The sequence below is a fragment of the Capricornis sumatraensis genome, chromosome 9 (genome assembly GCF_032405125.1).
Source record: "Capricornis sumatraensis isolate serow.1 chromosome 9, serow.2, whole genome shotgun sequence".
NCBI classification, from domain to species: domain Eukaryota; kingdom Metazoa; phylum Chordata; class Mammalia; order Artiodactyla; family Bovidae; genus Capricornis; species Capricornis sumatraensis.
Window position 1 is genome coordinate 61236412 of NC_091077.1, and position 27521 is coordinate 61263932.

At 52.6% G+C, this 27521-nt stretch overlaps 1 protein-coding gene and 1 non-coding gene across 3 annotated transcripts in view; one reads left to right on the forward strand and one right to left on the reverse strand.

Moving 5' to 3' along the window:
- Positions 1–27521, reverse strand: part of CAMK2A (calcium/calmodulin dependent protein kinase II alpha) — a 62007-nt gene that overhangs the window by 34213 nt on the left and 273 nt on the right. For both annotated transcript variants that reach the window (XM_068981140.1, XM_068981139.1), the window contains exons 2-3: positions 11832–11926; positions 4575–4634 (exon numbers count right to left, since the gene is read on the reverse strand). In XM_068981140.1, coding sequence (XP_068837241.1) covers positions 4575–4634; positions 11832–11926 — 155 coding nt within the window. The remainder of the gene's footprint in view (positions 1–4574; positions 4635–11831; positions 11927–27521) is intronic.
- On the forward strand, positions 12800–12871 carry TRNAC-ACA (transfer RNA cysteine (anticodon ACA)). The gene has a single exon. It is a non-coding gene; the product is annotated as a tRNA-Cys (tRNA).

Here is a 27521-nt window from a genome sequence, read left to right on the forward strand (position 1 = left end):
TGTGTGTGCATGCTCAATCTCTCAGTCATGTCTCACTCAGTGACTTCATGGACTGTAGCTCGCCAGGGTCCTCTGTCTGTGGGGTTTCCCAAGCAAGGTTACTGGAGTGGGTTGTCATTTCCTACTCCATTTCTTCTATATGCCTTACTATATTTCTATCCATCCCTTCATCCTTCAATCTATTTCAACTTTTAAATGCATTTCAAAGCAAAAATAGACTTTCGAAATGTCTGTGTGTTTTGAACTGAGTGTCTTATATTTTGTGTGTGCAGAATCTGAAAGCCCTATTTTGGTTCCCTGCTCAGACCTCCTGTAGGAAGGTGGTGCCGCCATCCTGCAGCTGCTGGGGGGTTGGCTAACCATGCGCAGGTGCCCTCCTTCTCTGGAGAACTGCCCACTGCTGATGGAACTGCCCACTTTGCCCACAAGATTGCCGACAGCCTTCAGGCAATGATGAACTAATGTGGGGAGGCAGAGGCCATGCAAAGGGCCAGTCTGCCTTAAAGGAGGGACAGCTCCAAGACAGGGCTTATGTTCCCGAGGCCTCCCCACTGCACCCTTCACCTGGGGTCAGGTCAGAGTTAGACTTGACCTGAAGCCACATCTCTGCTCGGTTCCTTTCCCCTTCCTCCATCCTGCTTCTCGCTATGCTTACAGGTCTCCCCTGAGAGCACGCCCTCATGTTCCCACACACACCTGAATCCTGGCCTCAGGCTCTGCTTGTAGGAAACCTGACCTGATATGTTTAGATGTACTTAGGAAGCTACAGACATCAGATACCACATGGCAGTATATATTATCAATATTAGCTCCATATGCTGAGATTATAGGAAATACTTTAAAATTATTTGTCTTATCATTTATCTACCGTAAACTTGCTTTAATGGTGTAACAAGGTAAAGTTTTGAGAAAGACCCTTTATTCCCAAAGGATTCTTCAGGAGCAAACTCCTTCTCCTCTACTCTGCTCAGGTGTTTGAGGTTTTAACTCCTTTTTTTTTTTTTTCTTTTTGTGATTGTGAGAATCTCTGAGAAGCCAAGCTGCGTCCAGAAGCATCTCAAGTAAGGGCTTTTAGAACCAGGTCAACAGCCATTTGGGAGGAGCTCCAAGAAGACTAGGGTTCCCTCTGGCCAGAAGCCTCAGCCTCTCTTAGAGAAGGTCCTTGGGGCTCAGGGAAATGGACAGAATGGGAGAGGGTGTCTCCAGAGCTTCCTCTAGCTCCGATGGTGCCTTTGTGCTGATTTTGAAGGCTGGCCCTCTGAGCAGGGGGATATGGGCTGGATTCCAGTCCCCACCTGCGGGATGATCCTGGAGTTGGCTTCAGTCCCCAAGAGGTGGCTAAATCTTGGCTCAGAGCACAGGAGACAGGATTCCTCATTTCAGTGCTGTTTTCATGCATAAAACCTCTCTTCCTGTGGTTGGAGGCCGCCCTGAGGAAAAACTCAGCCTAGAGCCCAAGAGAGGCAAGGATCCCAAGGCTATGGCCTGTGTGGTGGCGCCACTACCTGGTGGGGAGACTGGCATGTCTGTGCCCATGGGCATTTGTGCTGCCCCTGCCACAGAACAAACAAATCTGGAGCCTAGTTTTCATTTGTGTAGCTGGATTCATGAACTTCTGACATTCTGTCCTGTTTCCAACAGTTACCATTTCTTTCTCAGAAATTGAAGGGTCATACTTGTTCCTCTGGCCACTGCCCCCCAATAAGACACCCCTGATGGTCACAGAAGGACTGAGAACATGGGCTCTGCAGTCAGACTCTCTGACTTTGCTTACCAGCTCCACCTCTTAGAAGCTGTGTGACTTTGGGCAAATTATGTAACCTCTCTGAGCCTCCTTTCCTAGCAGCAGAGCCAATACCACTACACTGGACTGGTGTCAGGAGTTAACTCAAAGATGCTAGTAAGGCGCTCAACACAGTGCTTGGCACTAGGAAAAACTTAATAAATGAAGACATCGCCATCTTCCTCACTAACCTCACTTCCCTCTGCCACCCCATATCACCTGCTAAACTCTCAGGTTATCTCCTCCTGCTCCTTGGGTGGTTTTTAAGGTGGGGGTGGGGGTCCACTTCATCAGCAGGTGCTAATGGTACAGAGAGCAGAGTGCTGTCCTCCCCGAAGCAAGATCTAGGAGGGAAATGCTTTGTGTATGGTACAGCTTGTTCACCCTGTGCTGAGCCAGCGACCTCCCTGACTTAGTCCCTTAGGGCTGGGCTGTGGCCACACACGGGCAGAGAGCAGTGAGCTTGGCTGGGATCACTAAGCAGGTGGAATAGTCCAGTTTCTTTGGGCACAGACCCACTTCTCAGGTTCTATAGCCACATCTGGACTGATCTGCTCTCTTTTAGACAGATTACAACTACTTTGAACTGAGGTGCTTGGAGGCTCAGAAAGTGATCCCCTCCAAGGACCCTTCCAGCCTTGACAATAGCTTTAGGTTCTTCTAAGCGTCTTCTCGTTCTGGATCTCAGCCCCGCTCTCTACTGCCCTGTCCATTGGCTACCCCACTCCTCTCCCACCCTCATTTCTTCCACACGTCCTCAGAGACTAGCAGAGGCCTTGGCACATGGTGGGGTCTCAGATGTCCTTGACATCAGGTCAATGAATGAAGGAGTCATAACTCAAGTGATGATGATAATGAAGATGATGGCTGCCATTTCTGAGATTCTACCACCTGCCAGGCTTATGCTAAGTACTTTACTTGCAATATATCACTTAACCCTCACAACAGTTCTAGAAAGTGGGTACCATGACTATCCTTATTTCACACTGGAAAGTACTAAGTCTGAGAAGTTCATAGCCTGCCCAAGCTCAGATACCAAATAAAGGGTAGAACTGGGATTTGAACCCAGGTGTGTCTGACTTAAAATTCCATTTTCTTAACCAGCATATTATATATAGTGCCCCAAACCAATGATTCAAAATCTTGATGGCTCAGAGGAATGAGAATCATACAAAGATTCAGACGAAAGGTAAGTCTTTCGGTAAGGTTGTTCTGTTGGAGGGTGTAGATTGAGAAAAGGTGGAGCAGCTAAATGATCCAGAGCCCTTCCCTGGGGCCTCTCATTGTGCTATGCTTTGTTTGATCATCATAAGCCTACAAGGTATCTATCATTCCCATTTTCCAGATGAGAAAACTGAACTTCAGAGCAGTTAAGCAACATGTCCTGGGTTACACAGCAATTAAGCAGCAAACCCAGGATCTGACTGTAGTCTGTCAGCCCCAGAGCCCATAACTTACTGCTCCCTACTAGAGCTGGGAGTGAGCGACTGAAGGATGGGGAAGTGTTGACCGCAGACAACTGCAATTGCGCAGTGGCACAAACACACAACCATCTCCCTCTTCCAGGATTAAAGGGCTTTCTAAGAACCGTGGGATTCTAGTCAAAGACCACTCATGACTCCCTCCATTGTACAGCTGGGGAGCTGGAGGCAGGCCCAGATTGGACAGGAATTGCCCATGGTCATAAGCAGGTCAGGGGCCAACCAGGGTAGCTCCCCGCCAGTCGCCTTGCTGCCCCTTCTCCAACTCTAGCCCCAAGCTTCCAGCTGCTGTCTGTGCAGCTCTGCTCCTTTCCCCAGGCACGGGAAGGGGAGGTGCTTTCTGGGTATAAATAGAAGATGGAGATGCTACTCTTTGCAGAGGAGTTAACTGTTGGGGCCCTGGACACAGAGAGATGCTCCCCTCCTGAGGGAGAAGGCATGGTAGCTGTCGGAGTTGGAATGTTCCTTACAGAGCACCTAGATCTTGCTGCTCAAGTGTGACTGGTGAGCCAGCAGCTTTGGTGTCACTTCACAGTGTGTTAGGAATGCAGACCCTCACGCCCCATCCGGACCCACTCAACTAGAATCTACCTTTTAACAAGATGCCCAGCTGGTCCAGACAGCCCTCTCCTTGCAAAGATGGGAGAAAGCGGCTCAGAGAGGGTAGTGCTCCTACCCAAGGTCACACAGCCATTCCCTGACAGAACTATATCTAGAATCTGCACTCCCTCCCCATCATGACTCAGAGCCCTGCCACGCAGTGAGACAGCCCCTCAGCTGTGCAGGGACGGGGGAAGGGAGGTCAGGCAGCCAGGTGCTATTTCAGAGCCATCCTGCCTGCCCTGGGCACAGCCACTCCATGCAGCCTGCGTTCAGTCCACTCTGGGGCAGGGGCCACCTTGGGGCTGGCTTGGAGAGACCGGCACTGCAGGTCCCTGCAGGTGGGAAGGGCCATGGTGCCAGGCTGACTCAGCATGGGGGTGGGCTTGGGGAGTGGGCTACACTGGTCAAGGCTAAGCCTGGCCTATTTTCGTCTCTCAGAGCTTCGGAAGTTTTCCTGAAACAGCTTTTCTGAAGGAGGCTGCCGGCAGCGTGGGCTGGGAGGAAGGGCCCCTTCTTCACCTTCCCCCCAACCAAGCTGCTCGCGGAGGAGTATGGATACCATGAAAGACACCCCCTTTCCCACCTCTATTTGCTGCCGTCCCCAAGAAGAGAGCAGCTGCCCCCTTCCCTCAACAAACACCCACCAGGGCGGGCAGGGGAGCTGGGCCAGGTCCCACCCACACCCCTCGCCCATCCCCCATGCTCACCAATATTGGGGTGCTTCAGCAGGCGGCAAATGCGGGCTTCACGCTCCAGCTTCTGGTGGTCTGAAACACACAGATGCCCAGATGAGTCCAGGGGAGGGAGGCATCTCCACCCACCCCATCTCTCCCTCCTCACAGCCTCTAATGACCTCTCCCTCCCAGGGCCTGGGCAAGGTCGCCTGGGCAGAGCCTCTGGCTTCTCCAAGAAGGCAGTGAGATGCAGCGGAAGAGAGAGACCCAGGCTGCAGTGAGGCAGAAGTCCCTTCCCCACTCTGGGTCTCGGTTTTCAGGGTTCTCAACCGAGGGGCATCTCTTGCCTGTATCAGAGCCAAACTCCAGGCAGCTTGGAACACACCCACCCCACATCAGGCTCCAACTGCCATCCCCCAGCCCTGCCCCTCCCACTGCACCTTCTCCGGTGGAACTGCTGAACCTCAGCTCTCCAGGCACGCCCTGCCCAGCCCTCTCACTCTGGGACCTTCGCACATGCGATTCTCTCAGCTTGGAAAGCTCCCTCTCAGCCTCCCACCCGCTCTGCACTGGCCGTCACTCACTCTTAGCCATCCTTGGATGTCACTCTCTCTGGCAGCCCACCCTGATTGCCAGCGGCTGGGGGCTCCGCCTCTGCATTCCCAGGGCCCCTAGACAGCACATGCCGCTCTGTCTCAGGGATGTCGCTGTCCCTGAGGGCAAGGACTTAGTCTCTGTTGTACCCCTGGCATCTACCTAAATCCCTGGCCCATGGAAGATGCTCAAGAAATAAATGAATGGGCTTCCCTGGTGACTCAGCGGTAAAGAATCCGCCTGCCAATGCACGAGACGCGGGTTCGATCCCTGAAGCAGGAAGATCCCACATGGCCTCAGAGCAGCTAAGCCCCTGTGCCGCAACTATTGAGCCTGTGCTCTGGAGGCTGGGAGCCACGACCGATGAAGCCCAAGGGCCCCAGGCCCACGCTCCGCCACAAGAGAAGCCACTCAATGAGAAGCCCTCACACCACAATTAGAGAACAGCCCCCGCTCTCTGAAGCTAGAGAAAGCCCGCTCAGTGATAAGACCCAGCACAGCCAAAAGTAAATAAATAAATACAATTTTTAAAATACATAAATAAAGAGATGACTAAAGCTAAACCTTAAAAAAAGAAGAAATAACTAAATGAAAGAACAAATCATTGAATAAATGAATCTTCCTAAGGGAGTAGGTATTCTCTGCAGGAGAAGGGTTGGATTAATTTATAGAAGATGCCTACTGTGGGAGAAGTCAGCACCAAGGACACAGAGAGCCCCAAAGAATCTGCAGGGTAGTGGGGGCTTACCCAGAGATCTCCCACCTGCTTCCTGGGACTTCTGTCCAAACCCCCTAGATTTCGCTGCCCACCTGGGAGAGAGGCCTTGTTCAGGATCTGCACCCATGATCTCTGACTCTGAGACTGCTGAACACAATCATACCCGTGACCCCATTCAGTCCTCCTGATAAGCCCGGGCTGTGGGCATCACTGTCCCTGTTTTGATCAGTTTTCAATTTCCTTTGTGGTGCTTTTCTCACAATTTGGTATTTAATGCCTTAATTAAAAAAAAAAAAAACCAACAGTATAATAGGAGCCAGTCACAAATACAGAATATCTACTATGTGTCAGGTATTGTGCAGAGCACTTTATATACATCTCAAGCCCTCCCAATAATCCTCTGAGGATAACATTACCATTGTGCTGGCCTTACAGAGGAGGAAACAGAGGTTCAGAAAGGTTAAGTATCTGACTCAAAGTCACACTGCAGTGAGCAATGGAGCCACGCTTTGTATCCAGGTAGTCAGACTCCATGGGTGAGCAGTAAAACCCTGTCGGGGAGTTCCCCGGTGGCCAAGTGGTTAGGACTCTAGGCTTTCATTGCCACAGCTCAGCTTCATCCCTTGGTAGGGGAACTGAGATCCTGCAGGCCACGTGGCACAGCAAAAAAAAAAAAAAACCACTCAAAAAATAAATAAATAAAAATAAAACTCAAAACCCAATGCTGTCCTATTCTCCACACCCTGACTCATCACTATCATCTCCATCTGCCTCCTATTCCCGAGTGGGAAAATTCAGGCCCACAGGAGGGAACTCACACAGACACTCAGTGGTGGAGTCAGGACTAGAACCCTGCTCTCTGAATGGCCCCTCCAGGGAAGATGGGCACCAGGGATGGTGATGAGGAGGAAGAAAATCCCAGCCCTGTCCCTAGGCTGCCCAGCTCCCCTGTCCCCTCCCCTCTCTGTTAGTGGAATCACCAGCTGTCCTCCAAGGGCTGCAGAAACCAAGATCAATACTGAAATGTGGCTTTTCCATCAGCAAAGCAATAAAGTCCAATCCTCTTTCAGTAGAGTATAAGCTCCACTCCCCAGCTGAAGGCAGCTGCAGGCTAGAGGGGGATGGCTGGCCCAGCTGGGGGCATCCTCGTTTCTCCTCCCTCTCTGTCTCCTTCCAAATCCTTCAGGGTAGGGAGGTGGAGGGGAAGGAAGGCTGATTCCCAGGCAAAAGAGGGGGATCCCCATCCAGAGCTGGCCAAGAGCCCTCAGTAAGCAGAGGATGACTGAACACTCCCCAGCTCCAGACCCTGCCCCCCACCCACCATCCCCAGCAGAACCAAAAACCAGGCAACTCAAAGTGGGTCCTATCAGAGGGGATGAGGGGACTCCTGGCTCAGGCTACACATTCAGGGGACAAAGGACCTAAATCCAGAATTCTGATGTTTTTCTCCATGTAAGGTCACCTGGGAGCAGAGTTACACTAACAGGATTGAAAGAAGAAAACGCTGGTCACACAGCTTTAAACATGTGACTGGTTACAAGACGTCACTGCTGGAAATGCTAGGAACTGTTTTCATAAATCTTGTAATCATCTTGTGCATAGTACAATTACACTGCATTGCAACCTTCAGTGCTAAAAGCATTAATTTGTTGAATGTAAACATATGCTTTATATAATAATTTTTGTAACTCTGAAATGTTTTCATTATCTAATATGCAGGGAACCTCAAGAAATATAGGCGCTGAGTTCCTCTTGACCTTTGAGGCTTGCTCCATTAAGCAGTCTCTTGACAAAATCAAGGTAATCATCAGTGTGGTCAAGCCTTGTTACAACTCAGAACTTTGAGGAACCACTCTTAAAGGCTCCCCCCAGCCCCCCAGTCAATAGTTAAGAGGGTAGACAAGGACTCCTTATTAAAATATAAATGAGATCCTGCCTTCAAACTTTCCAACAGCTTCCTAAAGTACTTATAATACAATCCGAAGTCCTCAAAAACATCCAGAAAGACCCTGCAGGGTGCCGAGTTCTGCCTCATCTTGGCCTTGAAGCTCCCCCCCAACACTAGCCTCCTTTGTGGCCTCAGGCACTGCAAACTCCTTCCCACCTCAGGGCCTTTGCACCTGCTGTGCCCTCTGCCTGAAATACTCTTGGGTCTTCTCATGGCTGCCTCTTTCTCCTCAAGCAGGTCCCAGCACCATGTCACCTCCTTAACTTCCCCAGCTGCCTTTTCCTCCAGCCCCATGACACCCCCATAACCCTGTCTTATTTTCTTTGTTAACACTGATCACTACTTGAAAATACCCAGCTTACTGGTGTGTTTAATGTTCTTTTCAGTCTCCCTGCCTAGAAAACAGGTGTGATGACAGCAAGACCCTTGACTGCCAGTTTCTGCTATGTTCCAAGGACCCACAGTCATAAGCAGCTTGTCCAAATTCCCATACCCAAGAAGTAGCAAAGTTGGGATTTCAGCCTATGTTCATAATTACTGTACTGTATTGCCTCCTATTTTCATAATTGAGAAATCAATCCATCCAGTTCAGTGCAGTCCCATGATGGTGAGAGATCTGAGAGAAGCTAGTCTGCAGCCTCCTGCTTGGTCACCAGGAAGCCTTGCTCCCAACACGCATTGTGATAGATGCTTTGTGAATTTTCTCCCTCCCTTCCTGGGGGCAGACTTCCAGGGTGTTGGGGTTAAGGGGGCCAAGTCTGCCCAGAGCTCGGCAGGCGGTGGGTGGGTGGGAACTCTGGGGAGAGGTTTCTGGGGCCAGACAGGACCAGCAGGGCATGACAGGGCAGAGCAGAACCTGGGGAAGCCTGAGGGCTCTGCCAGCAGAGTGAGTGGGCTCCAGCAGGTATGTGGGCAGCGGGGTTCTGGCTAGAGGAACAGGAGCCAGGGCAGAAAATAGACCTCTAGTCTCAGAACAGGAAATGTCCCCTCCCTCCACAGGACTTCAAAAAGCCTCCAGATCCTGGGCAGTTGGAGAAATAATCTGGAGGACCAAGAATGGGGAAGGGGTGGGGAAGTAGATGAGAAAGACAAGAAAGATGCATCTCACTGCCTCCTTGCACGCTCCCTTGCATAAACATGAAGCTCAGGGACAGCTGAATGAGCTCATCCCATGCTTTCCACCTGGTGTCCTGGGACTGGTCATTAGGGAGCCGAGGAAGTAACCCCTCAGTGTTCAGGTGGACAGTGAGGCTTGTGGAGGTTGCTGGACGGGGGCCAGTCACCTCTGGCAGCACTAGCTAGGTCCATGTGCCCACCATCCCCTAAAATGTTGATGAATTCTTTCTGTTTGTCTGCCTGGTGAGGCTGTGGCTAGGAAGCTTCCAGAGCCCCTGGCAGGGAGTTAGCGCTGAGCATCTCCCGGCTGTTGTCACTGCCGACAGGACTTTGTAAAGGCATGAACTGGGGGGCCTCACCTATTGAATCCCCCACCCTCAGGGGTGGAACTGGGGCAGCTGTAGCTTTCAAAAGGCTCCCAGGGGGATTTGGCAGGGATTGGGACAGGGAAACATTTTTACCTTTCATTTCATGTCTTTATGGCTTCTTGGAATTGTTTATAGTACGAGCATTTTACATAAAAAGAGTAGTTTAAAAATACACACAAAAATCATCTCCCGGGTTTGGGAGCTGCTCAATAAAAGAGGCTGGCCCCATGGGAAAGGGGAAGCCATAGCTCCCGGGGTGGGGGTGGAGGAAGCTCCGGGGGGCATGGCCCCTGCTGGGAACTGCCAGAGTCACCCAGGAGTGCCAGCAGGAGAAGCTTGGAGTGTGTTGCCAAACATCCAGCATTAAAACACTCCCCGCCACAGGCCGCAGGAGGAACGAACAAAGAAACCTGCTAAAGGAAGCTGGGAGAAGAGCATCGCAGTTGGCAGGCTCCTTTGGGAAGGTTCTGAGACCCTCCCCCCAGCCCCTCACACTCACCAAGGCCTGGGCACCTTCCTCCCAGGAGGTCAGAGCTTTCTTAAATCACCAGAGAGGGGGCTTGGCAGTTACTGCACAGACCAGAGTCTACACTCCCCCAAACCCTTAGTTACCTTCCAGAAAAGAGGCGATGCTCCTTCCATCCCCCCACATGTGTTTCTTTCTGTCTCGTGCTTGTGTGGATGTGGCTCTGAGACTGTGCTGAACAGGCTCAAGATTCCCCAGCATCCAGGGAGGACCCTAGTTCTTGATTCTCCCTCCCTGCGGGGGGGTGGCAACCCATCCTGTCACCCCAAGCCACGGCTCTAGCCCTGCCCCTGCTGTATCTCAGGGATTGGGACATCTCCCTTGACCATCTGTGATATAAAACTCAGAGAGGGCACTGGACAGCCACTAGTCACCCAGCAACGGCCGGGCGAGTCCCGGCATCTGCGTGTGAGGCAGTGCCCCTGCTGGCCTTGTTGCCTGCCCTGGCTTCCCACCCCAGGCTCTGGCCCTGGACCTTCCGCAGGGCTCGCCCTTCCGCACGAGCATTCACACAGGCTGTGTGCCACGGCAGGCCCCAGTCTTCAGAGGACTGCCGCCACCCCAGCCTCTTTTCCCTGCAGGATGTTGATCTGTCTACGGGGGAGTTCGGTAACTGGAAAGTGCCAGGCTCCCAGCAACGCTGAGCCAGAGACATGAAAGGCAGCAGCACACGGTGAAACACGGAGCCTGCTGGGAGGCCCGTGGGGCCCAATGTGAACATCCTGTACCGGCCTCTGCGAAACCCACACCTGCTGGGCCCTGGCCCAGACAGCTGCCACTATGCCAGACAAACACCTGGACACTCTGCCAGCCCGTTCCATGCTGTGCAAGCCGTGGCTGCACAGCCCCCTCCTGACCTGCCTCACCCGCCAGAATGCCCCCCACAGCTTAGGGTCCCTAAGGCAGCTCAGACCCACTCTTCAGGGTGGACATCTTCGAAGACAACCTTTGCCACTGTGGTCACCACCATCACCACCCTAACCACATGCTAAGGGCAAGAACATAGCTTCAGAGCAGGCCCTCCAAAGGTTAAAGTCCATACAAATTACCGGTATCTTGTCAAATTGCAGATTCGGATCCCTTACATCTGGAATTATGAATTTGCATTCCTAACAATCTCCTAATGATGCTGATGCTGCGGGTTTAGAACCACGTCCAAATTAGAATTACCTGGGGATCATTTCCAAAAACCCAAGTCACAGCCCAGACTAATTAAATTACACCCTTGGGATGTGGGATCCAGGCACGAGGAATGTCTGAAGCTCTCCAGGGGATTCCAGGCTGGGAAGCCACTGTCCAAGGGAGTATTCAGGAAGCAGAAGGTGGACTGGTGCGGTCGAGGCACAGCGCACCTGGTGTTCATAGGACGCTGATTGAGCACCCGGATATGTCAGGCGCTGTCCCGGGTGCTGGGCACGTACAGGGAATGAGACCCAGCCCCACCTTCTTGGTGCTTATGGTCATAAAAGAAGATGAATAGTAAACAAGGTACCAAACCAGTAAATGGGATACTTTCTCCACATTGGGAGAAAGCCACAAAGATAGTAAACAGTAACAAGAGACATAAAACGGGGAGGTCACCCTCAGATCTGGGGGGCAGGGAAGTCTCTCAAAGGATGTGACATTGAACTGAGACCTGAAGGCTGACAAAGGGCCAGCCTTGTAAGGAGCCAGGTGAGAGCATCTAGGCAGAGAGAGAGGCAGGCGCAGAGGCCTGGCAGTGAGAATGCAGGTGAATGGCAGAACAGCAGGGAAAGGAGGGCCTGCCTGGCAGCTTAGTCTTTAGCCGGGTGGGTGGATGAGGGGTAGAGAGCCTGGCCTGTGAGAGGCTACGGCATCCAGTCTAGATCCCCTAAGGAAGAAATGTGGAGGAGTCTATTCTCATAGTACCCACAGGAAGAAGAGCCCCCACCTCTGACAGCAGCGTCACCCAGGAGAGACCCAGGTCCTGGCTCTAACCCAAGACATAGAAGGAAGGATGAAGGGAGGAGGGCGGGCCAGGCATGGATCTGGCACCTACCTCTGGCCGAGAGCTTCTTCGTGTTGATAATCTTGGCAGCATATTCCTGGCCGGCCAGCACCTTCACACACCTGCGCACCACTGAGAAGGCTCCCCTAGGACAGAGGAGGCAAAGAGGGTGAGTGAGGGCCCAAGGGCTGTGTTCCCAGGAGACACCACAGTTCACGCAGCTGCTCTGTGCTGGGAGGGAGCCTTCCCTCAGGGCTGCTCGAGCTCGTAGGGGCTGCTAGTGGCATACCTTGGGGACAGAGCAGGCCTGGAGACCCATGGGAACCACTGGTAGTAAATTGTTAGGAACTTGGCCTCGTGGGAGTTGAGCTTTGTCCAGTCATATTAAATTAGGCTCGACAAATACTAAAGCACTAAAATCATGCAATGTTAGAATCACAGAATCTAGGTCTCTGGAAAGGGAACCCACTCCAGTGTTCTTGCCTGGAGAATCCCAGAGACGGAGGAGCCTGGTGGGCTGCCGTCTATGGGGTCGCACAGAGTCGGAAACGACTGAAGCGACTTAGCAGCAGCAGCAGCAGCAGTAGGTCCCTGGAAGTTTTCAGTGTTTTATTCTTTGCGTAGTTAACACATTGACATGGTTCAAAGTTCAAAAGATGCAAAAGTGTGGATAGTTAAGTGACTCCTTCCCATCCCTATACCCCAGACTCCAAGGTCCCCTGCGCAGAGGTGGTCAGTGTTACCAGAGCATCTTTCCACAGATACCTTCCCCTCCCCCATGCAAATACTGGACGCTGCGTGCTGCTCTGTACCCTCTTCTTCTTCAGAAATCTTTTTACAGATCCTCCTCCTATATCATCACATAAAGAGTTCTCATTTAATCATGTGGCTGTCCTATAATTTACCTAGCCAGTCCCCTATCGACAGGCAATTAGGTTAGTCCCAGTCTATAGCGATGACAAACGGTGCTGCAATGCCTAACCTCATGTATGTGCCTTAGAATTACATTTCCCATAACTTCCCTGGTGGCTCAGATGGTAAAGCGTCTGCCTACAATGCAGGAGACCCAGGTTCAATCCCTGGGTTGGGAAGATCCCCTGGAGAAGGAAATGGCACCCCACTCCACTACTCTTGCCTAGAAAATCCCATGGACGGAGGAGCCTGGTGGGCTACAGTCCATGGGGTTGCAAAGAGTTGGACATGACTGAGTGACTTCACTTTCGCTTTTCATGTATACAAGTGTCTGCAAATAGACTTCTAGAACAGGTATTATTTGGTCAAGGGTAGCTGTTGTTTTCCCCTGGAGAAGGGAATGGCAAGCCACTCCAGTATTCTTGCCTGGGAAATCCCATGGACAGGAGCCTGGCAGGCTACAGTCCATATGGTCGAAAAAGAGTCAGACATGACTTAGTGACAAAACAATACAAAGGTGTTGTAGGGCATTTCTGAAAGATAACGAGAAACGATCCATCTTAGAGATGTACCAACGTTCATGCTAATATGTGAGGGGACCATTTCCCTCGGCCTTTGTCAATACAATGTGTGATCAAACTTTTATATCTTTACTAGTGAGACGAGCACGGCGACTCAATGTAGATTTAATCTGGAATTCTTATATTAAGAGTGAAGCTGAGCATTTTTTTCATGTGTTTTTAGAGGCTCCTGGGTTTTTATCTTCAAAATATTTGTGGCTGGAAGAACTTGAAGCAAGGGCTGTGGGTTTCCCAGCTCATAGGAGACATTGTTGCCATGTGGAACGTGCCCATTTTCCACATTATTTGATTTTTCAAGAAAAACTAGAAACTGGATATTTTAGTGACATTTCCCAAATTTTAAATACTGGTTGATGCTGCTGCTGCTGCTAAGTCGCTTCAGTCGTGTCCGACTCTGTGCAACCCCATAGACGGCAGCCCACCAGGCTCCCCTGTCCCTGGGAGTCTCCAGGCAAGAACACTGGAGTGGGTTGCCATTTCCTTCTCCAATGCATGAAAGTGGAAAGTGAAAATGAAAGTGAAGTCGCTCAGTTGTGTCCGGCTCCTAGCAACCCCATGGACTGCAGCCTACCAGGCTCCTCCTTCCATGGGATTTTCCAGGCAAGAGTACTGGAGTGGGGTGCCATTGCCTTCTCCGTTAAATACTGCCATCTTATTCCAAAAAGTTTAGCTCCCTGGGTCACACAGGAAATTTCCAAATCTAATGCTCTGTGACAACCTAGAGGGGTGGAATGGAGTGGGAAGTTCAAGATGGAGGGGACATATCTACACCTGTGGCCTGATTCATGCTGATAGATGGCAGAAGCCAACACAACTGTAAAGCAATTATCCTCCAATTAAAAATAAATAAATCAAAACAAATCTAAACGTAATATTTTGCCAAACAAAACTAGTTTGAGGGCTAGATCTGGCATCTAGGTGCCATGTTATATCTTCTACTACAAACATCATCTGGTGCAACCCCTTCACATCACAAAGGAGGATCCTAAGGGGCCAGACACTGCCCATGGTCTATTATCGCCCTAACCACAGGCTAATGGCAAGGAACAAGTCTCCTGTGCAGCCTTCTCCAGTTTTAATGTGCATATGAATTACCCAGGCATCTTGTTAAAAGGCAGATTCTGATTCCTTAAGTCTGAGGCAGAGCCCAAGACTCTGAGCTTCCCCGTAGCTCAGGGGAGATTGCTCAAGGTCACACAGGCGAGCTGTGTTTTGAACTCAGATATTTGCAGCCCCAGATTTTTGGCTTCTCCACCCAGTAAGCCTGCTGCTTGCGGGCCTGCACACCCAGGTTCCTGACATGGCCATGCCCCACCATATCTTCCAAACTTTGATCCCCTCTCCCAAGCACACAGGCAGGTCCCAGCTACACAGATGCAGCTGATGGGAGCAGGGGCGGACGCTGGCAGGCACCGAGGAAGCCTGCAGGCTGGCAGAGATGCCTGTTCTCACAGGCCCCAGGGCGTTCTGTCACTGGCTTCGTGTCTGAGCAGCATGAAGGGAATGGGTGGGAAACTGGAGAAGGATGAGGAAGGAAGATCTGGGATGTGGGCTAGAGGCCAGGAAATATGACCTTGTAGGAAAGCTGGTGAAGGCCAGAACTCATGGGCATAGCTACAGACCATCGTCTGGCTGGGGGGCTCTGCCTGTCCTCCACGTGGAGGGAGCAGCCCAGCGGGTCTCCCGCCCTGAGAAGCTCCCTCCCCGTGACACAGCACACCACACCTCCCCCGCTAGCCCAGGACCACGGCTGCTCGTCCATCCACTAGACAGAGTTCCTAAGGACCAACAGGGCCTCCATAAATGTTACTATAGGAACAGGAGGTAGATTTAAGTGAGAGGGACTGAACTTAGGCAGGGAGAGGGCGTCAGGCTGGGGTGTTAGAAACAGGAACAGGTACTTGAGGAAGGTGCCCACCCTACTCAGACCGGGACGTTCAGGTTCCTGCCCAGTGGGAGGCCATGATTCTCAGAAGCCCCAGAGAAGAGAGCATGTTTCAAATGGCCCCTTCTGGCAAAGATTCTGAGGATTCCAGGGAGAAGAGGGGCAGGAAAGGAGGGTTTGTCTCATTCACCGCCAGGTAGCACATGCATGGGGCTCTGTGCAGAGGCTTAACAGGCTCCACGAACCTAGGCTCTACCCCAGGAACTGAGGACCTGAGAGCCACGTCTATCAAATAAGAGAAGTCATGCTTGCTGAACTTCCTCCTCACAACCCAGTGTCAAGCTTTTGTGTAAATCCCAGGTTCTAACCCAGGTGGCTCTGTGGCAAAGAATCCACCTGCCAAAGCAGGAGATGCCAAAGACGCAGGTTCGATCCCTAGGTTAAGATCCCCTGGAAGAGGAAATGGCAACCCAATCCAGTATTCTTGCCTGACGAATCCCATTGACAGAGAAGCCTGATGGGCTGCACTCCACTGGGTTTCAAAGAGCCGGACACAACTGGGCACACACGCACGTAGAAGGAGGGGTTCATCCAAACCAATTCAGAGAACACCAGGCTCGCGCAAACCCAGAAGGCATACTCCCTTCTGATGCACCTTCACCACTAAGCTCCTTGGTCCTCACAACAACCCTGCAAAGTTGTGATTTCGATCCCCCATTTTTTCAGGACATGAAACTGAAGGGAGCAGGCATATTCCTCCCGAGGCTGTGACAAGAATCCAGGTTGCCTGTTCTTGTTCTCCTGACTCCACCAAAGGCAAGACAGTGTGACCTCCAAAAGCAGGGGTTCTGGGCTCACAAAGCCCTGTGATCTGATCGTGACTGACCCCCAGCTGTGTGATACTGAACTTGGCACTTCAGCTCTGTTTCCTCCTATAAAATGGGGGCAATAATAATACTTTTGTCCTGGGTTTTGGGGGGAGATTAAGTGAGGCAGCACACGCGAAACCCTGGGCACAGTGCCAGGGCACACTGATCACTGATGGGGCGAGGAAATGGTCTGGGCCAGGGAGCCTGTTTTCTACCTATGAGGCCTCAGGTCTTCATCCACGAGTGGAAAGGCTCTTCCCTGCCAGTTCTGGTGCTGGGGATCAGGGCTGGGGTGGGGGGGCAGAGGAGATTCTGTAGCAAAAATGAGAGTGTGGGCAGCAAGATCGCAGCCCTAACTTCCTCTCTTTTTAATCTTTTGTTTTAAAAAAGGCATGTTTCTGCATTCTCGTCCTGTGGGAGCAAGTGGCCGCAGCCCAGCAGCTTTGGCAAAAGGAAGAGCCAGCCCACCCCTCCCACGGCCCTGAGTTGAGCAGGTGGCCAGTGGGTGGGTGGGCAGAGCCTGGAAACAGGACAGGGCCGAAAAGGGGAGGAGGCCAGGATGGGGAGGGCAGAGTGGGAGAGAGTGACCAGGGGTCCAGGGAGGAAGGGATGAAGCTTGCATAGGAGGGCCCTGGCAGGTGGGGGATGTCCTCGGGTGGATCCTGGGTACAAAGGTTTCAGGGGCACATGTCTGCCCACAAGTGTGTGTCAGCAGCCTGTCAATGCCCTCATGTATGTGGTGACACGTGCCGTCACCCTGGGTATGTACACGTGTTAGGAGAGGGTCACAGAATCTGGGCAGGGAGGAGTGTGTGCGAGATAGACAGACACTGGAGGGACAAAATCTCAGATCTCAGCCCTGCTGGGAGGTCTTGGGGAGGGGTGTGCCCCAGTGTGGGCCTCATGGGTTTCGTGGGGATTGGTGTGGGCATGAGGCTAAAAAGTATAGAGACCTTTCCACCTTCAATATTCTTCATTTTTTTGGTTGTGCAACATGGCTCGTGGGACCTTAGTTCCCCAACCAGGGATTGAACCCAGGCCACCCAGTCCTAACCACTAGACCACCAGGGGATTCCCTCCACCTTCAATATTCTATACTAGAGCTGTCCAACAGAACTTTCTACGATGATGGAAATACTGTCCATCGTGACAGACACTAGCCTCCTATGGCTATAGAGTATTTGAAATGTGGTTAGTAGGACCGAAGAAACGAATTTTTCATTTTATTTCATTTCCATCATTATAAGTGGCTAGTGACCACCAGGTTGGATTGTGAAGTTCTATGTGGGTAAGAACTGGCAGTCCTGAACCAGACCAACCAGAGTGCACATTGTGGTCCAGCCGCTTACTAGCAATTTATTTAACCTCAGTAAGACTATTTTCCTCCCCTGTAAAATGTAGGTAAAGACTAGTACCCACCCTGAGCAGTTGTTTCAAGGATTCAATATGAGACTAAGGTATGCAGTGGCTTTAGCCCAATCCTTGGAGTGTAGTAAATGCTCAGGAAACAACGCCTTTTATAGACATCATTATCGCCGAAGTGATGAGAACAGCTGGCATCATCAGAAGCAAAATGGACCTTGTTTGCCAAGCTCAGGAAAGAAGCAAGCCAGGGAAGGAGGTATGTGGGGACCATCGTGAGGGGATGGGGTGCTTCCCCAGGCCCAAGCAACCTGCCCTTGGGTGTAAGCAGGCAGGGAGGCAGCACCTGGTTCAACAGACAGACGGGAAGAGCGAGAGCACGCTGATAGTGGGTCCATCGTGGCTGAAAATGTGGGAACATGCTAATGGGCCGTGAAAAGCAAGATTTACACTGGGAAATTGCTTTTCTGGCTGCCTGGCAGGCACAGTGTCCTGGGAGTTGCTGGCTGCCTGCCCACAGGAGGCTCATCACCCTTTCTGGCCCGAAATACCCCAAAATGCTGACTCGCTGTAATTCCAAACACCTGGGGTCCTCACTCAGCTTGGCTATCAGCTTGTTTATCCTTCCACTTGAAAGATGGACACAAGGAGCTGCAGCCCCACTTCCTCCTGGGCCATTTGTGAGAAGTATCTGCTACGCAGGGATGGGAAAAGGTCCCTGAGACCCAAGATCAGTTACCACCATCTTGCCCTCAAGGCAACTTCCCCACCTTCACTCCAGAGCCCGGGGCATGCCTATGGGTATCAGCAGATGGGGACGGACACAGCTTATGACGGCACAGTCCCGGAGCCAGACATGGCTTACGATGGCACAGTCCCAGAGCCACTCTGCACTCCTCAGGGGTCTGACTATCAGGAATGTCGTCTGTCTCTAGGGTTTTCCTTTCATTGGCTGCTTCCCCAAACACACCCAGGACTCCCTCATTCTGGAGAAATAAACAACCATCCTTCCCCAAACTTGAAAAGCTGAAAAACCAGGAGCCTTTCTCTCGACCCACAAGCCTTGGCCACTTCCTTCCTCCTCCTTCCTCTGCTGCCAAACTTCCAGAGCAAGTGTCCGACGTTCGCCGCCTCCTCTTCCCACCTCCCACCCTTCATGAACCCACCACAATCTGGTTCCCACCCCCGGCTCCCTGGAAGAAAAGTTGTGCCAGCCCCGCCCACCCAGTGGCCCCCACCCCCGCCCCTGCAGTCCCCTGTGGGCCTGATCTGCCTAGCCTGCCCCACGACAGGTGACATTTGGCCCCAGTGGCTACCCAGTTTGAGGCCCATCTTCTCTCTCATTTCTGGGTCACCGCATTCTCCTTGGCAGGCCCCCCCAACTTATTATCACTTCTTCATCCCCCTCCCATCCCCTTCGGAACATCTCTACTCCTTGTTCTCTCTCCACCCATCCTTACCTCTTCCCCTGCCATCCCTTCTACCCAGGACCATTAAGCTGGGATCTCTGTGGAGGCTCTGAGCATTTGTGAACATCCCTAAAATTTTAACTAAATTATTCTGGGTCTGTGCATTGTTCTGTAGAGAGGACGCATAGTTTTCATTAGCTTCACAAGGGATTCTCTGACCACCACCACTGCCCCCGCCCACCTCCCCCCAACCCCGCAAAATGATGAAAGCCACTGAGCGTCACCCAAGGGTGAAATCTGCTTCTACACAGCCATTCCTCGCTTCAGAATTCTAGTCCCAAATTTCTAGCTACTCACTAGAAATACTATGTGATCGGCACCTCTTAATCAAAGTGCAGTTTTCTCTCTCCAAATCGCACCACTCCGGGTTAATATCCCTAAGCATTCTACCTCTCTGAGATGAGCTGGGGTGATTTCAGAAAGTGTCTGCTCAAAGGTAGACAGACCTGTTACCTGTGAGAGGATTAACTTGCAATACTTCCTGGTGGTCAGTAACTCACAGTCCAGGTTAGCTGGTCTGATCACTTGGCACAGAGCAAGGCCTGGGGGCATGGGACCCGCAGCAGATGGGGTTTGAATGTCTGGGGGAAGGCGCAGAGCTGGGGTTGGTCGCTGGAGCAGCCCCAGTCGAGGGGCCGGAGGGTGGGCTGCAAGGAGCTGCAGCCGACACTGCAGTAATATCTTGCCATTGAGGTCTGCTCTCTCCCCATTCTACAGTTAAAGAAACTTGAAGAAAGAAATTTGAGGCCAAGACCGTGAACCCAGGAGTCCTGAATCATCATCCTTTGCTCTTTTCAATACCCTAACCTCTCAGACTCCCCTAACTTGGGGTCCACAGATGGGCATTAGGGTGGGGGGTTTGTGGGAAATGATATGCAACATCCTGGGAGTTGGAATGAGTGTGCTTTGGGGGGTGACTGTGGCTCATGCGAGATCCTCTGAGAGCTTCTAGATTCCTCAGTTAAAAAGCTGGGGTCAGATTTGTTCAGAAATGAAAGGAACATCCTGTTTGCACAACGTGTGTGTGCGCGTGTGCTAAGTCACTTCAGTCACGTCCGACTCTTTGCGACCCTATGGACTGCAAAGGCTCCTTTGTCCGTGGGATTCTCCAGGCAAGAATACTGGAGTGGGTTGCTATGCCCTCCTCTAGGGGATCTTCCCAACCTAGGGGTCGAACCCATGTCTCTTATGTCTCCTGCATTGGCAGGTGGGTTCTTTACCACTAGAGCCACCTGGGAAGCCCCTGTTTCCATAACACCCACCTCTATATACTTGAAGCAAATCCCTTCACTTTGTGGGGGCTTCAGTTTATCCATCTGTGAAATCAACTGTTGATCATTTGTAAGCCTTCTCTTTTTTTTTTCTTTTTAAGCAATAGTATCCTTTCTTAATAAGAAACAAACACAGCTATTCAGGTCCCCAAATGGCAAACAGAGCAGAGGCAGCAGGGGCTGGGGGCTCAGAATCCCCACTGCTTGGTTTTCTCTCTTTCTTCTCCCCAGCTCAGCATAGCAGCTCTTCCCCAAGCTCCACAAACTAGCATTTGAGAGCCAGGAAATCCTAGGACCTTTTCCTGAAACCACACATCCCTCCTCCTCTCCACCCAGCTGCCGCCGCCCACTTCCAGACTCCAGCCGTCCCGCACTCCCAGGCCTGCCCCACGCCAACCCAGCAGAAGCCTTGCTGGGGACACAGAAGGCCTGGGAACCCGAAGAGTCTGTTTGCTGCAGGGAACATTGAACCAACAGAAGTTCCAACATGTTCCTTATTTGGGCTGTGCCTAGGTTTTCTTGAATGGGTTACAAAAAGGAAAATTAAAAAATATATATCCACAGAGCTTGGTGACAGGATCATAGCAGGCAAAACAGGGGGAAATGGTGAGGGGCTGCTTTCTCCCAGCTTCAGGGAGCCTCCTGGCCTGGCTCCAATCACATGTACACCCCAAAGACTTTCAGAGAGAAAGGCTCCAAGGGGTGAAAAGCCAAGAATTGAAATGGAAAGAGGCTGAAGGGCCCAGATCTCATGTGTCACTGACTTGTGTGACCTCAGGCAAGCCCCTGACCCTCTCTGGACCTTATTTCCCCATCCCTAAGACAAGGGAGCACTCTTCATTCTGATATTCGTATGCAACTGAGGCTATTCTGACCCCTAAACCATCTCCCACTTTGTGCTTCTAGCAAAGCATCTTACCAGACAAGGACAGGGATGCAGGCAAGGAGGGAAACAAGACCCAGCAGTGAGAAGAGGGCTTCCACATGTGTATCTGCTGGAACAGGGCTCAATATTTCCCAAGACCATGTTCATCTGCGGGTAGAGGGTCAGTTCTGACAATGAGAAAGTTCTTTAGGTTGAACTGAAATCTACCTCCCTGTTACTCTAGACATGTGGCCCTGCTCTGCCCTCCAGAGCCATACAGAGCAGTCTTGTCTCATCTCTGGGGCTCAAGATGTCCCTGCAGGGATAAGGGGAGAGAATATACCCCTGAGGGGTCTCTTTTCCCTGCTAAAGTCCCCAGCTTCTTGGCCCACTCTCAGCTGATTTGACTTCCAGACCTTGGCCACCTGGCCCACCTTCCACCCCTTCTAGACATGCTACAGGTTTCTAATATTCCTTCTAGCCCCTAGGTGTCCAAAAGTCGAAGGCAAGGATTTCCTGGCTGGTCCAGTGGCTAAAATTCCACGCTTCCACTTCAGGGAGCGCAGGTTCAATCCCTAGTCAGGAAACTAAGATCCTGCATGCCCCATGGTGCCGCCAAAAAAATGAAAGTTGAAAGCAACAGAGAATGCCTAAGAAGAGTAAGACCACCAACCCCCTGGAGCTGACACGCTCCATCAAAATACACATCACAGAGACGTTGCCTGTGCTGTTCCCACTGTGAGAAACACTCTTCCACCCTCTTCCCTCTGACCAGCTCTTACTCAGCTTTCACTCCCCAATGTCACTGCCTCAGGGGAGCCTTCCCTGATTCCTCCATCACCCCAACCAGTTGAGGTCTCTTTGTAGCTTATAACCCCATGTTTGTGCTCATAGCCTTTATCCAGTTGCATTTAAATAACAATATCTGAAGTGATTTAGTTAATGTCAGATTTCCACTAGATCGTGAGCCCCAGATGGGCAGAGATGACATAAGTCTGGCATGTGGTACCTGCTGGGCTCAGTCCGAGGCCAAGAACAGAGTCTATGCTCAGGAAATAGTTGTTGAGTGGATGCAAGGGTCACAGACTTGTTCCTCCTTCTATATGATGCTGAGACATCAAGGCCGTCAGTGTTTTCTAGCACAGAAGGTACCACCAGCCTCACAGCCCCACCTGACATCTTGGTGGGCAGCCAAGTCCTCTAGGGACCTAGATCTAGTGCCTGGGCTGGGTCTCAGCAGCCTGTGACATGCTGGGTGGTGGGGCAGAGGTTGCGCCAGGTTGGCCTGGGCTGGGAAGCTCCCTACCACACCACAGAGAGGCTCGGAAGAGACCATGACACATCAACGTGTGTGTAGGAGGGGTGGACGGTGGCCAAGGGACCAGCGCACAAAAGAGGGAAGGAGAGAGAGAAACAGGGACCAGAGAGATGCAGGGAAGGACAGAGAGAGAAAGACGGCAAGAGCAAGAGAGCAAGAGCAAGGGAGAATGAGAGGTGGTGGTGGCGGCAGGGGGACAACCCAGACGCCTACCAGCATCATCTTGCTGTCCCTGCACTGGGAGGTAAGGCTCTTGCTTGACGCCTTGTTGGAGCCAGTGTGTCGGCACACACATCCATATGCACCCGTGTGTGTGTGTGTGTGTGTGTGTGTGCACGCGTGCACTAGCAACAGGATGCAGGCACTGCGTTCCAAGGCTGTGCCCTTACCCTCTGGGGGGGCCGGGGCCGCAGACTGCAGGGATGCTGGCAGCAGTCACTGCGTGCCTGTGCAGGGAGGCAGGCAGGCGGGAGCAGGGCTCAGCAGTGTCAGTGTGTCTCAGCCTGTGTGGGGGCGGCCGCGTGGGGGCGGAGGGCTGCGGCAAGCACCAGAACATGTGCGTGCCTTCCGCTCTGGTGGCTTGGAGGAAGAGTGGGGGAAGGCTGTCCCCCTCCCTTGTCCCACTTGCCCCCAACTTCCCATCCTTAGCTGCTGGCCCCTGAACATCACCTGGCCCCCAACCCTGGCTGCCGTTGCCACAGGCTCTTCCTGCGGCCTCGGGCAAACTGCGTCTCTCTGGGTATTGGCTCCACCATTGGTGCTGTGAGGAGACAACGTCTATGGTCCTCCCAGCTCTGGTGTTCGGGAAGCCTGAAATTTCCCACAGGTGCCTTTCACAGGCAGAGGCTAAAGAGGGTAGCAACTCTAACGGTGCCTTCCAGCATCTGCAGAAGTGCTCTGATCCCCAATTTACAGATAGTAAAGCTGAGGTACACCAGGGACAAGGAATCTGGTGCAGTCAATTAGAGGCAGAATCATGATGGGAAAATAAGTGACAGTTCAGAGTTCCCTCATCCGCAAGGGCACACCCTTCTTCCCTGGAAGTGTTCCCCAGGCAGGGCACCACGAGGGGGCCCCCTTAGTCTTCTCTCCATATGAGCGGTGATGGGGACCTACACGCAAGCCTGAGTGCTGCCACCACTCCCCTGAGCCAGGTCATTTCACCTTCTCAAGCCTCAGTCTGCTCATCTGTAAAATGGGAGAGTGAGTCCTCTCCCTCCCTCAGGGATGAGCTAGTGGGTGGAGAAGTGCCACACTGGCCCCAAAGCGCTGTGAAGGTGACAGGTTGTCAGAAGCAAAATTAAACACAGTCCCGTCTTTGCAGGGGATAGTGCCTCATGGCACAGGTATTTTCACTTCTCCAGTATTACACCTAGGATCCTCCTAACAGCCCTGCCAGGAAGAGAGTGGGATTGAGAAACGCATCCTGCAGATGTCAGAGCTTGTGTCCAAGAGCGAAGGAACCTAAGCACCCAGGACCCTTGGCTTACCCCCATCCACCCCACCCCGGAACAGGGAGCTGCCTCTGGTCTCCAGTGTCCCCCACTGATCAGCCCAGCCTGAGCCTTGTTCATGATACAAAGCCAGGGGGGCTCCAAAGCCAGCTCTCCCCTCTCCCTCAGGCAATCTTGCTGGCCTCTGCAGCCCTTCCCCCAGCTCCAACATCACCCTTGAGTCAATTTCAGATCCTTTTCTAGAGAGAAAAGACTGGGTTGCTGTTCTCTCTGGCCTCCCTCCCTTCTCCCTCCCCTTCTCAAGTAAAATCTCCTTCCCAGGCTCTCTCTGTACAGCCCAGTGATTACACAGGCTGCAGGGTAATTCTGCCTCCCTAACTAACCTCTCCTGGGACTGGGATTCAAAGCCCGGAGAATGTCAAGGGCTAGAAGAGGCATCCTCCTTCTCTATCTCCTGGAATTCACCCCTTCCTCCCCCTGCTGCCCTACCCACCCCGGGTCCTGGTCTTCCAGAAGGTTGGGTCTGCAGGGAGCTCTGACCCTAGCCCCCAGGCCCACTCTGACCCTGGAGCTGGGGGTGCTGCAACCTGCCTCCTGCCTCCAAATAAGCCTCTGTGCTCCTAAGGTCTGGGCTTCTGTTTCCCTCTCCCATGGGAGGAAGGAGGACCGGAGGGGTCAAGGAAGGAGGAAGTGAGCTAGTCTCTGGGTTCCCAGAGACAGCCCCACCCCAACCCTCTAGGGAAACTGGAATCAAGTTCCTGGCTTATGTGAATCGTATGCTGCAGTGGGACCTCCATCCAGGAGCATCAAGAGGCCCCAGAGCACTAATTCTGACCCCGACCCCTCAACCCCCTCAGCTGGCTGCCCCCTAGGCGGGACAGGAGCCCCTCCTCTGACATCCTCAGCTAGCCCTACCCTGGGGTCCTCAAAGGCCTGCAGTCAGGAGCCAGGCCTCACTGGGCAGGGTGCCAGGAATCCCTCAAGAGGCTCGTGTCCTCCTCCTGTCCTTCTCTGCAGCTAGGAGGCCAGGGCCCTGCAAAAGGAGGTCAAAGGCCCCCATGGCCCCTTGGAGGGCCAGCCTAGCTGCCTCTGGCAATCATCATGCTGGTGATCTGAAATGGGCTCCTGGAAATGGGAGCGCAGCTTCCAGGTGGTAACAACTGTATCCTGGCTGGCCGGGGCCTTGGGTCACCCCTTGAAGGGTGGTCTCCGTAGGCATCTGCGCTGCTCATCCCGACAGAAGAGGAGCCTGTCCCATCCCAGCCAGCCCGGTGGGTGAGGGGCAGGGCTTGGTCAACCCCTTCTGCCAAGCTGGGCAAACTCCTGTTAAAAAGCAGCCCTGGCAGGTGCCAGCCCCCATTTGAGGGCAGTGGAGATCTCAGGGTGCTACAAGTGTCACTGTGTCTTCACAAGAACCATCTCACTTCATCCTCCCAGTCCCTCTTTGTCTCCCGGTTACAGGTTGTGGGAAACAGGTGCCATAGTCTGTCCAGTGGTAAGGTCTGGGCCTTGCGCCCTGTGCTGAGTGCTGCCACTACCTGGTCATTTGGATTGAAGCTTCAAGTGAATCAGGAAAGCCCTGCCTCCCCAGTGATGCACCCTGGCCTTTTAAACCCAGGCATCAGAGACGTAGCGCCTCATCTTTTTTTCCAATACAAGCATCCTCAGGCCCCATCCTTAGGCTTCCTGACGTCTGGCGAGTCCTGACCTTGCCCACACCATTTCGTAGGTTCGAGCATTTTTCTAGGGAAGATAGACTTTCATCAGATTCCTGGAGGAATATGTGACCTTAAAAATGTTAAGGGCACTGGTAATTGTGGAAGGAAATTGATCAGATTAGGCCTGGCCTTGCCTGCCACCCTCAGTCTTTCTGCCACGGTCACAAAAGGGCTCCAGAAATTCTGCCCATGCCCTGATCCCTGCAAGAGCCCTGGCAGACCGTGGGGCCAAGAAGGCTCAAGAAGGCTCTCCCTGCCAAGTCACCACCAGACCACCCAGTCTTCATGATAGCCATCTCCACTTAGGGCAAAACAGCAGCTTTATAAGCGCCTGAGTCACATCTCAACTCCATTCCACTGCACTCTGTGACGCAGTCCTCCCAGAACTGAGCCTTGGTCTCACCCTGAAAGGCAGCGCCCAGCTGATCAGGGAATCCTTGGCTCCAGTGGATGCCGGAACCCAGCTGAGAAGGGGTCCCTGCACAAGTGTGGTAGACAGCCTGGGTCCTCCAGAGCAGCCCCAAACATTTCATTCCTGCTGTCCACACCCCACCCTCAGGATAAAAACACACTCAGAAAGACAGGAAGTCTGAAGACAGGATTGAACACACGTCTGCACATGGGTATGTGTCTGTACAAGGGTCTGGTGTGTGCCTATTGGTGTCAGGATAGCCTGGTGTGCAAGTGTGTGTGTGCATGTGTGTGTGCAGGCAGCCTACTTGTACACAGTCACGGGCCCACCTCCCACACACATGCAGACACCAGCCTGAGCTCGCACATGCCTTCAGCAGCCACACTCCCACCCAAGCCCATGGGCCCAGGCCTCAGACACACACACATAAACCTTCCCAGGGGTATGGCCCCCAGTCCGCACAGATGTCCATATCCAGACCTCACAGGGACATCAGCCAGCCCAAGTCCCACCTACGCATCCTTACACAGACATATATTTACATACAGCTGATGTGCACACAGCTCCAACCATGTGTACATAAGTGACGCATGTATGCACCTTCGTTCTCATGCAAATCAGCCAACGGACCTCCTTGTGCCACTTGCATCCATCCACCCCTGCAGGGCACACTTGCATTTTCAGGACCTCCACATAAAGCACACACCAGTACCTTCCCCCAGGGCACGTACACATGAACACTTGCACACCTTTTCAGTGCACGCAAGTGTACCACAGAGTCAGTGCTTACACAACAACACACATCAAAATGCACCCTTGCATGTGCATATTCAGACCTTACAGCAGCACATATCTGCCTACAGGGTGACTCTCCCCTGCACTCCTGCTACTATACCAGCGGCCACCCAGGGCACTGGAGCTGCATTGCCCATAGGGCAAACTCCGCCTCCAAACTGTACCCCTGCTGTGGCTCTATCTCCAGATGCTTCACAAACATAGCTGGCGGCACCTGGGAGTGCTCCCCAGACACTCCACAGTCCATGGGGCTATCCCAAGGGGCTCTCCTCTCCCCCCCCCACCTCCTCCCATCTTTCTCTCCACATCAGTCATCAAAGGCAGGAAATGAGCTCTGAGGCTGGACAACTTTGACGAGGGACCAGAGCTGGTGCACCCTCACATCACTAGCCCCTGCATCAGCAGAATCCCCCCTCCCACAGCTCACTGACTGTCTCTCCCCTCCTCCCAACACCCAAGAAGTCTCAACAGGGGCTCATTTATTAACCCCTGCTGTACCATTGCTCTCACCCTTGGCAGAGCTGTCAGGGGGAAGAAGGGGAGGGGCTGTGCTTATAAGGAGAAGTCGGCCACTCCGCACAGCTGCTGTAGGTGCCTAAAGGCAGGAGGAACTACCCAGGAAATGATGAGCTCTCTGTCACCAGAAGTAACCAAGTTGAGGCCAGATGGCCACCTCCAGAAAAAAACTCAACAGGGGATTCCAGCCTTGGACTCAGCTGACTGGGAAGAACCCTTTTAAATCCTGAATTTCTGCCAATCTTTGTGTGCCCAGGTCATGTGCCGTCGTGTGTGTATGTACGTGTTTGCATGCACAGACACGGCCACACACT